Below are 11,993 nucleotides of genomic sequence, written 5' to 3'. Positions count from 1 at the left end.
GTGTGTGTAAACATTTAACGTTAACTAACCACATATTATCGATCATTTGTAATAAACAGCTGTTGTTCCTGTGCAGCACCTGCTAAACAGAGCTTCATGCCAGTCAATAAAACCCCATAAACACACTGACCCTACAGGACACTAAAAGATCGAAAGAAAAGATAAGACGTGGTTTTGGGAAAAACAACAAGCATGAAATCAAATAATGGTGTTTACATGAGGATTGGTGAAGGAATGGAAAGGCTGAAGTGAAAACAGATGAATGACAGCTAGCATGACTGCTAACACCTCTGGCTACTTCACTACCCGATACACAAGCACTCGCACACGGGCCTCAAGAGCCACATCCCCGGCCGGTCTACCTCAGAGATCTTGCTTTTGTCGATTCCCGTTTGGAAGAAGCGCGTTTATAGTCCCGCTGACTGTTTTTGATCCGAGTCGGATGCGTCCTGAATGATGTCTCTCGCTCGGCACTGAAGCGGAAGTCAGAACAGCTGGACGAATACTGTTTCCTGCAGACACATCTTCATTACCGTCATCACCATCTTCTTCACCTTCTTCTAATAAAATATTAAACATTAAGAAAGCAAGGAGAACGACTTTAATATGTAATGATAATAATTTCTACAGTCTAATTGTTGTATAAATTAACATCCTTATGGTTTATTTTTATTTCTTTTTTTCTTATTTTTATCTCTCTAGCTTTTCTTATTTCTCCATTGTTATATTTCTTACCAATCATTAACTTTTTTTCTTATTTTTCTTTCCTATGTGTTCTGATGAAATTGATGCATTTTGATAAATTGTATACAAAGTTATATGCCATTTATGTAATCTCTGTACTGTTTACAAGAATAAAAAATTAAACATAATTTAGTAAAAAAATCATTATCGAAATCTAATACAACAAAAAGTATAAAATCATCACCACCAACTTATCTTCATATAATATAATAATAATAATAATAATAATAATAAAGCATCATCATCATTATCATCATCAAAAACAGCCCAGCTTTAGTCATAGAGTGATTACAAATCTAAAAGTTAGTGAGTTATTAATTCCGATTAGATGACTAGAATGATTTCTGAAGACTGAAGTAATGGCTGCTGAAAATGTACCTTTCCATCACTGGAATTAATTATATATACACCTGTATAAAAGGTATACATTCGTGTGTGCCGTTTGGCTTAATATCACAGGGTTATTTTCTGAAGGTTGTTTTAGACTTTTTATTTAAGGTTGAATTTGTATTTATATACTCACTGAAATTCCCTGAAATTGATTAAACAAACATTGAAAATAACCAGGGTCTAGAGAAGATTCATGGAACATTTGGAGCAATAAATTCTGATCATCCTGTCACATGAACAAGAAAAAATGCAGAGTAATGCAACTCTTCAGACGAGAATGGTTCAGATGGTTTTGTAAGCAGGCCCAGAATGTGTCCCGCAAGCGACAGGAGGTATGATCTGTAAAACAGGCAGCCTTGAGAAATGTTTCACGTGGGGATAGAAGGTGCTTCGCAAAGTGAAAAGATTAGGTGATGTGTCCCCAAAAGGGCCCTGGTTAAAGGTGCACACTTTTAGCACTTAATTCCCCTGTAAGGATGCACTTACAGACATAAAAGTGAAATTTCTTTTGCATGTGTATTTCGAGCACAACACTGGTGTGGTCCATTTTAGCTGGACAACAGGTTGAGTGTGCAAAGCTCTGTGTATATTGACTCTCTAAGACTTTTGCCAGTTGTTTCCATTTTCAGATTCCTGGGAGACATTGAAGGATATATGGAAAGCTGATGAGAAACATCAGGATATAAACAGTGAGAAAGCCAGGCATGACTTTGAATATTCCAAGTCACTGGGCTCAAAATGTTTGGGCTATTCGAAACGAAACAGCAATATTTTTAACAAAAGAAAAAGCATGTGAAACTGTACAGTAGTCTAACTTTAACCTTCCCTCTTTAAACAGACTCCACTGTCTCACTTTGCTGTGGCCTTTGACCTTCAGGTTAATTTAACGTGCCTATGGGAGTCGGACACTTCAGTTCATAAAGGTGGGTTATAAAGCTGTGCCCTCATACTTTTACTTTTTTTTTTATCCAGTTTAACCTCCAACACCTCTCCTTATGATGGAGGGAACATGCTTAGAAACGAAAAGAAGCAATGGCTTGCATACATATCAGCAATTCACATATTCACACCCAAGAAATATATTCCACAATTTATGAAGAAACAAATGTATGACCTTTGACTTCAAATGTCACTAAAAGGAAATATTTATCTGCCTGTTGATCCTATTGTTTATTCACTCAGTCAGAGTCCAGGGTTTGGTGCACGTTGAAAACGGTTTAAATAAACTGCCCTGTCGTCTTGATGAGATGAGCAGACGTCCTGAAACTAGGGGAGTAAGAGCAGGAGAGATACAGTCACAGAAGATTTAGTCAAGGCCTCTAGATGAACATTTGCACATTTCATATGGGATGTATATGGGAAGGTGGCAGGCTGGTTGATGAGATGGTGCTCAACGGGAATCCAGACTTGGTTAAAGGATTATAAACAACAGGAGCGAATGGTGCAAGGCTGAAGGATGAGTGGTAAAACCTGTGACAGATGAGTCCCACATGCACTTGAGCAGACCTCCATACTATGCTGTTTATACACATCGAAGTTAATATTGTTAACTAAAAGGTAACATTTCTCATTTTCCTTTAGCTTAAAGGCACAATGTGTAAGCAGGCGACACAATGACACTATGGACACGCTCCGTGTCACTAGTTAAAATGGCTTATTTCTCTGGATTTAAACATTCTTCGAAACATTTGGGATAATGTAAGTACACAATTCAGCAAAATATATAACACTGTTCTAGTGGGTTTTGGATATTTTAATAAAAAAATCTTACATATTTTTCCTTTGAAAAAGAATAGTTCAACCGAAAATTTGCAGAAAATGTACTCACCCTCCAATCCAAGATATAGATGAGTTTGTTTCTTCACCGAAACAGATTTGGAAAAATTTTGCATTACATTTTGCTCACCAATGGATAATATTTATGCCTGGTGACAGCTACGGTTTATAACTGACTGTTTTCCCAGGCAACCCATTTCCTACATAGTTGCGCTAGTTTTATGTCTTTCTTTTCCTCACATAACAAATTAAATTCACATGGAAGCCCTGATCATTCTTTCTGGGTTTGTTTGCGATAATGACTGGTTGTCGATGACATATAAGTCTATGATAAGAAATAGATAAAACCATATTTTTCACATCTTACTTATTATTTTCACATTTTAAAATATATTTTCAAGATAAATATATACTTTTTTTTACGTATCTTGAATTATTAATCAGAAAATATTGTTACGTTTTTTGGGGAGTCACACCACATGGCGTTTTACAGTCCTGAAACGTTCTATGTCATAAAAAGGTCAAATGATTGATTATTGACTTATTGACCTTGACACACAATCATGAAGGTCTGCAGGAATCCCATATGGTACGATTTTATTTCTGCATCTTGGTTATACCAATTGAGTTTGTCACACCTCATGGCTTTGATTTGGTGGACAAAGGCATTTTAAATATTAATTAAGAGTGAAGCAGTTTTGTTAAAATATTTTAGGCCTAATATAAAAAATAAAGAAATTTTAATGAAGAATTGTTTATAATTTAATTCATTTACTGAGGTTTATTTCTTCATTATGATATCAGAAAAAATGAAACAGTCTGACATTTTCTATTTAACTGAACAAAGAGAGCAAATCTGTAACTGTTTTATCTTCTTAGTAAATGTCCAGGGTAATGGAGTGTGATTTGTCCACACAGAACTTAAAATCTTTGTTCAAGATGGTTTTCATGACACAAAGCCCTGAGGGTGAGGAGGTCAGAATGTGCCCTGCTTTCTCGCTCTTCCTTTGCACTGCAGTTTCCTACACTACCGTACCGGTGCAGCTGATCAGTCTCAAACTGACCGTGACTGCAGAACAGACCTCAATCAAACATCCATGTCTCCGGATACATTAGTCATTGCTGTGCTGCTGAATGTGATGAAGCAGGAAGCATCGATCTTTCCCAGTAATGTGTTTACCTACCGTCATGAAGACTTTAAACACCAAGACACAGGTCACACCAGTTTAGAGTTCACCAGAGGTCAAGTTTACTTCCGAATGGTGTCCACACAGGATGCTGCCATTTAATACTTAGTATTACGTATGTTTTCAAGACTATAAGTGCGACAGGATGAGTTTTAGTAGTGCTCTTAACACATGAAGGACTAGCTCACCCAAAAATAAAAATTTACTCACCCTCAGTCCATTCAAGATGTAGATGAGTTTGTTTCTTCATCAGAACAGATTTAGAGAAATGTAGCATTTCATCACTTGTTCACCAATGGATCCTCTGCAGTGAATGGGTGCCGTCAGAATGAGAGACAAACAAATGATAAAAACACCAGAATGATCCACAAGTAATCCACACAACTCCAGTCCATCAATTAACATCCTTTGAAGCAAAAAAACTGTGTGTCTGTAAGAAACAAATCCATCATTAAAACGTTTTTCAATTTAAACAGTTGTTAAAATACGAGTCCTCTAATATTGCTTCCTCCAGAGAAAAAGTAATCTCGTCTGAATCAGGAGAGAATATGCACAGATCAAGTGTTTACAAGTGAAAACAGTCCAAAGCAGCATTAAACAAATGTGTTTATCAGCTGTTTGGACTCTCATTCTGACGGCACCCATTGGCTGCAGAGCATCCATTGGTGAGCAAGTGATGTAATGCTACATTTCTCCAAATCTGTTCCAATGAGAAACCAAACTCATCTACATGCTGGATGGCCTGAGAAATTTTTCAGCAAATTTAAATTTTTAGGTGAACTGTTCTTTTAACTTACACATATCTTATTCATCATGGGGTGAAAACATACCTTCGGTGTTCAAAAATCTGAGACCATTTGTGAAAATGTTTCTACTTTGCATTTTGCAATTTAAATATATTTGATTACATATTATGTACTCAGCATAATAATTTTAGTACAAGGTAGAAATAATTTTTTTTATTTAATTTCAGTATTTATCATCCTTTATTGTCATCCTTTTGCATTAATGACAGCAGAACTCAAACGGCATGCACTTTGATGTTTGTAAAAACAAACAAACAAACAAACAATAATTTTCAGATCCTTTTCAGATATGCTTGTTTGATTAGTGACACAGAAAAAACTGCATAATCTTAACTATTTTGTTTTATTTCCTAACACTTTCAATGTAAATATTTAAAATCTTTAAAAAAGCTTATTTGCAGGTTTAAATGAAAAGAAAAAAAAAACAGATGTTGGGTTTCACTTTGGACCGCACTGAATATGGCAAAATGATATGAAAAACAGAGCTTTCTCATCTTTGTTCTGTCAGATGTCAGAACTCTGGCATGAGCCTCTCTTTTCACTTCACGTCTCAAACCACCTTAAACAATATTTGTGAAACATTGGATCACCTGCTGCTGTCTAGTCAACAAGGCAATAAACACATTTTCCCTAAACAGGAACTGTGCGTTCAATCATTCCACCAGATCCATAGGTGCTACGCCACAAAAATGTCCTGCTGAAGATGAGGTGGAGAACACCAGGTGTTTGTGAAGGCCTCCTGATGGGTCACTGCAAGATGCTGCTGTAGATTATGACCTTTTAAACTGGATTCCTGCACTTTATAGGACATCTTGCAGAGTAAAAGTACAGTTTATTTCACCCACACGATTAGTGATCACTTTCTCACGTGTGAAGTTACAGGTCCATTAGAACATATGAGACCCTTTAGTCTCTGTAGTTTTAATTGAATAGACAGTTATATTTATATCTATATACACTACCGTTCAAAAGTTTGTGGTCAGTAAGATTTGTTTTTGTGAAATTAATACTTTTCATGCATTAAATTGATCAAAAGTGAAAGTAAAGACATTTGTAAGGTTACAAAGATTTCTATTTCCATTAAATGCTGTTCATTTGAACTTTCGGTTAATCAGATGATCCTGAAAAAATGTCACAGTTTCCACAAAATATTAAGCAGTATAACTGTTTTCAACATTGATAATAATAATAAATGTTTCTTGAGCATCAAAGCAACATATTAGACTGATTTCTGAAGGATCATGTGACACTGAAGACTGGAGCTTTACCATCACAGGAATAAATTACATTTGAAAATATATTCAAATTGAAAACAGATATTTAATATAATTTCACAATATTACAGTTTTTACTGTATCTATTAAAATTTATATTTTACATTGGCAAAACAAAATTGTTAATGTGCATCAAACAAAACTGCACATATACTTTTTAAAAGTACCCAAAGGGCATTTAGAAATTTTTTTGCGCAGTTCTCCAGACAGCTCATAGTTTTGGTTGTATAACAAGTATTAATGATTACAGGATGTTTCTTCACCTTAAACACTTGTTTTACCCACTAGACAGACATCCGACAACATGTGCACACATTGTGAACTCGAAAAGCTTTAGACAAAAGCATTTCCACATGATTAAGAGTTGAGGAATGTTGTTGTGCATAATTGAGGGTCATCAAGGTGCATATTTCTCACCGTCTTTCTTTGTTTTCCATATATGCCACTCCTTGATCTTTACGGGCTCACTCTCCGAAGCCCAGCAGGAGCTGGGACAGGGACGCGGCCCGTGTTTTGATGTGGTTTGGACATAGACAGTTTGCATGGGCTCCTGAATACCGGAGATATTTTCCGAAATCCATTGTAAAAGGCCTTCGAATGAGCAATAACCAACTATTTTTCAGTTTGAAATTAGACCCTAACAGACATATAGTTATGATCCAGGGTATTAACATTAAAATGTTTGCTTTATAGCCCTATAAACGTTTTGTCGCTTAGTGACTATATTCGTCTTTCTGATGAATTTAACAGTGGGTTCAAGTAGAGATGTTGAACTCATCAAAAAACTGAATGGGTCAAGTCAACTAGAACTACTGGCCATCTTACAGAGGTTATACAGACCAAAAGCAGTTTATTGGTCCTATTCTTATACAAACATTTATGGTACTGTACATGCATAGCGGCGAGTCTGAGTTATGGCTGTCAGTAAAAAGCATATCACATGCAACTATTATCACACATATGCTACGGTTAAAAGGTTTGTGGCTGGTAAGATTTTTTTATGTTTTTGAAAAAAAGTTTCTTATGCTCACCAAAGCATGCAATTTAATTTCAGTATTTATCATCCTTTATTGTCATCCTTTTGCATTAATGACAGCAGAACTCAAACGGCATGCACTTTGATGTTTGTAAAAACAAACAAACAAACAAACAATAATTTTCAGATCCTTTTCAGATATGCTTGTTTGATTAGTGACACAGAAAAAACTGCATAATCTTAACTATTTTGTTTTATTTCCTAACACTTTCAATGTAAATATTTAAAATCTTTAAAAAAGCTTATTTGCAGGTTTAAATGAAAAGAAAAAAAAAACAGATGTTGGGTTTCACTTTGGACCGCACTGAATATGGCAAAATGATATGAAAAACAGAGCTTTCTCATCTTTGTTCTGTCAGATGTCAGAACTCTGGCATGAGCCTCTCTTTTCACTTCACGTCTCAAACCACCTTAAACAATATTTGTGAAACATTGGATCACCTGCTGCTGTCTAGTCAACAAGGCAATAAACACATTTTCCCTAAACAGGAACTGTGCGTTCAATCATTCCACCAGATCCATAGGTGCTACGCCACAAAAATGTCCTGCTGAAGATGAGGTGGAGAACACCAGGTGTTTGTGAAGGCCTCCTGATGGGTCACTGCAAGATGCTGCTGTAGATTATGACCTTTTAAACTGGATTCCTGCACTTTATAGGACATCTTGCAGAGTAAAAGTACAGTTTATTTCACCCACACGATTAGTGATCACTTTCTCACGTGTGAAGTTACAGGTCCATTAGAACATATGAGACCCTTTAGTCTCTGTAGTTTTAATTGAATAGACAGTTATATTTATATCTATATACACTACCGTTCAAAAGTTTGTGGTCAGTAAGATTTGTTTTTGTGAAATTAATACTTTTCATGCATTAAATTGATCAAAAGTGAAAGTAAAGACATTTGTAAGGTTACAAAGATTTCTATTTCCATTAAATGCTGTTCATTTGAACTTTCGGTTAATCAGATGATCCTGAAAAAATGTCACAGTTTCCACAAAATATTAAGCAGTATAACTGTTTTCAACATTGATAATAATAATAAATGTTTCTTGAGCATCAAAGCAACATATTAGACTGATTTCTGAAGGATCATGTGACACTGAAGACTGGAGCTTTACCATCACAGGAATAAATTACATTTGAAATATATATTCCGACAACATGTGTACACATTGTGAACTCGAAAAGCTTTAGACAAAAGCATTTCCACATGATTAAGAGTTGAGGAATGTTGTTGTGCATAATTGAGGGTCATCAAGGTGCATATTTCTCACCGTCTTTCTTTGTTTTCCATATATGCCACTCCTTGATCTTTACGGGCTCACTCTCCGAAGCCCAGCAGGAGCTGGGACAGGGACGCGGCCCGTGTTTTGATGTGGTTTGGACATAGACAGTTTGCATGGGCTCCTGAATACCGGAGATATTTTCCGAAATCCATTGTAAAAGGCCTTCGAATGAGCAATAACCAACTATTTTTCAGTTTGAAATTAGACCCTAACAGACATATAGTTATGATCCAGGGTATTAACATTAAAATGTTTGCTTTATAGCCCTATAAACGTTTTGTCGCTTAGTGACTATATTCGTCTTTCTGATGAATTTAACAGTGGGTTCAAGTAGAGATGTTGAACTCATCAAAAAACTGAATGGGTCAAGTCAACTAGAACTACTGGCCATCTTACAGAGGTTATACAGACCAAAAGCAGTTTATTGGTCCTATTCTTATACAAACATTTATGGTACTGTACATGCATAGCGGCGAGTCTGAGTTATGGCTGTCAGTAAAAAGCATATCACATGCAACTATTATCACACATATGCTACGGTTAAAAGGTTTGTGGCTGGTAAGATTTTTTTATGTTTTTGAAAAAAAGTTTCTTATGCTCACCAAAGCATGCATTTAAAAATAGAAACATTGAAATATTATTACAATTGAAGAACTGTTTTCTATTGTAATTGAATTTAAAACGTAATTTATTCCTGTGATGCAAAGCTGAATTTTCAGCAGCCATTGCTTTTAGTGATTTGAATAGACCTCACAAACAAGTATGAACAATATAGGATATTACATCTATCTTTTTTTACCGAATAAAATATGTTTTTGAACCTTTCTGTAAGAGTAGTGGGAGGCTGTTTTCTGAATCAAATGCATCCATATGCACGTGTTACCAATGAAGGCTTCTTTGTCATGAGGGAAAGGAAGAGAAAGTGAGCGAGCGAGTGAGTGAATGAATGAATGAGAGCGAGAATGCAAGAAACAGCAGTGCAAACACTGCCTGCGTGCCATTAATAATGGGAAACACAAACAGTAGATGATATAACTGTAATACAGAGTTCCATCCCCCCTGTGCAGAGGGCAAATGAACAAACAAGAGGTGCCACAGGAACATCCTGAAGCTTTATGACTCTGAATTCCTCATGTCTCTATCCTGAGACCTGCTCTGTCCCCTCTCTCTCTCTCTCACACACTCTCACTCACACACACACACACACACACACAAAGCAATCCAAATGGGGACATACCATAAACTGTTTCTATACTAAGCCAATTAATCACTATGGCTAATGATAACTTCAGTACTAATTGAAATTAATTTTGAAAATGAAAGATGTTGATATACTGTTGAGTACATTTGAAACCGTTTATGAGCAGTACATTAGTGCTTTGATTTGAACCAGAGCCTGATGAGGCAAACTGAGCTCCGATTGGCTGAATCTGCTTGGAAAGCCAACAGTACTCAGTCTTGGTGTTTTGCATGCTTGGTCTCCGGTGTGTTGTTAAGCTTGGAGAAGTGTTCCGACAAGGCTGCCAGGGCACGGTACCGATGGGAGATGCTGTTCTTCACTGCTTTAGGGAGCTCAGCATAACTACCCAAAGAAACACAGCACAGAGGAATGAGAAAAACAAAACCACCATCAAATTAAAAAGGCTTTAAGTGCTAAGTTTATCTGACAAATTTATTTGGGATTCAATTTAACCTATTGTTGCCAGAAAAATACTCAATGCTTCTGTTTCCTCGTCAATGTTTCATTCTCTGAGGAGAGTACAACAATTTTTTATAAAGCGTCTTACAACATGCATTCTTATACTGTGAACGCGTGGACTATAGGAAAAGTCTTTCATAAATATTTGTAGATTTGGTTAAAAGCACAAGTCTTTTCAGAGGGTTTACTTTGACCAATACTGTCACCTACTGGTATACCTGAGAAACACAACTGCACAGTTAAAGGATTAGTTCACCCAAAAATGAAAATTAGCCCATAAATTACTCACCCTCAAGTCATCCTAGGTGTATACAACTTTCTTCTTTCAGACAAATCCAGTCAAAGTTATATTAAAAATTGTCTTTGATCTTTCAAGCGGTTTCATGGCACTCAGCGGGTGTTCAGTCCAAAAGCAGTTAAATAAAATGCAGCCATCCATAAAAATAAAAAAAGTGTCTCACACGGCCCCGGCGGGTGAACAAAGTCCTTCTGTAGCAAATCGATGCGTTTTTGTAAGAAAAATATCCATATTCAAAACATAATAATCACTTTAATCTAGCTTGCACTCACTGTTGTACACTGGAAGCAGTTCCGGGCAGATGACGTATGAGGTCAGTGCTGCGCATGCGCCGGTGAGTCTCGTGAAAACCAACGTTTGTTAACAGGAGCAAAGGAAGCAAAGTTTCCTTACTTTAGCAAAGGAAAACCAGTCTCCTCTTGGCTTATATCGAAATCCTCCGACATTCTTCTTTACAAATCCTTGTTTTGTACTTCTAATAAGTGACCATTGTTTTGTTTTGATCTCTCCCCTGCGCTTCCGCGTGCGTCACTTCTGAGCAGCGCATGCGCAAAGCCGATCTCCATACGTCATCCGCCCGGAACTGCATCCAGTGTACAACAGTGAGCGCAAGCTACATTAAAGTGATTATTAAGTTTTGAATATGGATATTTTTCTTACAAAAACACATCGATTTGCTACAGAAGGCCTTTGTTCACCCCCCGGAGCCATGTGAGACACTTTTTTTTTTTATGGATGGGCGCTTTTTATTTAACTTCTTTTGGACAGATGCATGCAACACCCGCTGAGTGCCAAGAAACAGCTTGAAAGATCAAAGACAATTTTTTTAATATAACTCCGACTGGATTCGTCTGAAAGAAGAAAGTCATATACACCTAGGATGACTTGAGGGTGAGTAATTTATGGGCTAATTTTCATTTTTGGGTGAACTAACCCTTTAAGAAATGATACTCACGTTTTTTCATAGCCATCAGGCTGAAAACAAGGATCCCAACCAAAATCCCTTGGGCCCCTGGGCTCAACAATACGGCCCTGAAAAAAATGATTAGAAATGGTGAAGGTAGGAATCAAAACCTGCATGCTATAGTGTTCAACGTAACACATTGAGTTAGTTATACTACCTGGCAAAAGTTTGTGGTCAGTAAGATTTTTTTTTAAAGAAATTAATGCTTTTACTCAGCAAGGATGCATTAAATTGAACAAAGTGACATCAAAGGCATTTATAATGTTGCAATAGATTTTGAATAAATGCTGAACTTTCAATTTATCAAGAAATTCTGAAAAAAAAGTCACACAGTAGTTTCCACAAAAATATTAAGCAGCACAACTGTGATAACAATTAATAACTGGCGGTTATTAAGCCTCTTATTAAGAAACCACAACTAGATCCTAGTGAACTGGCAAATTACAGACCCATTTTAAATCTTCCGTTTATGTCTAAAATTGTAGAAAAAGTTGTGTCTGCTCAATTGTGCTCCTTCCTGCAAAAAATGATC

The 11,993-nt window shown here is 36.4% G+C and overlaps 2 protein-coding genes across 3 annotated transcripts in view; both read right to left on the bottom strand.

Annotated features, from left to right (window-relative positions):
* Positions 1-519, bottom strand: part of LOC107733808 (vesicle-associated membrane protein 4-like) — a 15,235-nt gene extending 14,716 nt beyond the window's left edge. The window contains exon 1 of one of the 2 annotated variants that reach the window (XM_016545605.1): positions 363-519. Coding sequence is in view for 1 of the 2 variants with exons in the window: in XM_016545603.1 (XP_016401089.1) it covers positions 217-276 (60 nt within the window). In the remaining variant the exon portion in view is untranslated. The other variant, XM_016545603.1, reaches the window with a different exon arrangement.
* An 8,823-nt stretch (positions 520-9,342) lies between these two features.
* Positions 9,343-11,993, bottom strand: part of LOC107733807 (inosine triphosphate pyrophosphatase-like) — a 6,284-nt gene continuing 3,633 nt past the window's right edge. The window contains exons 7-8 of the mRNA XM_016545602.1: positions 11,453-11,529; positions 9,343-10,082 (exon numbers count right to left, since the gene is read on the bottom strand). Coding sequence (XP_016401088.1) covers positions 9,953-10,082; positions 11,453-11,529 — 207 coding nt within the window. The 3' untranslated portion in view covers positions 9,343-9,952. The remainder of the gene's footprint in view (positions 10,083-11,452; positions 11,530-11,993) is intronic.

The sequence above is a fragment of the Sinocyclocheilus rhinocerous genome, unplaced genomic scaffold, assembly GCF_001515625.1.
Source record: "Sinocyclocheilus rhinocerous isolate Xijiao unplaced genomic scaffold, SAMN03320098_v1.1 scaffold2685, whole genome shotgun sequence".
Lineage (NCBI taxonomy): Eukaryota > Metazoa > Chordata > Actinopteri > Cypriniformes > Cyprinidae > Sinocyclocheilus > Sinocyclocheilus rhinocerous.
Note: the sequence above shows the minus strand (reverse complement) of the source record. Positions and strands in the feature narration are given on the sequence as shown.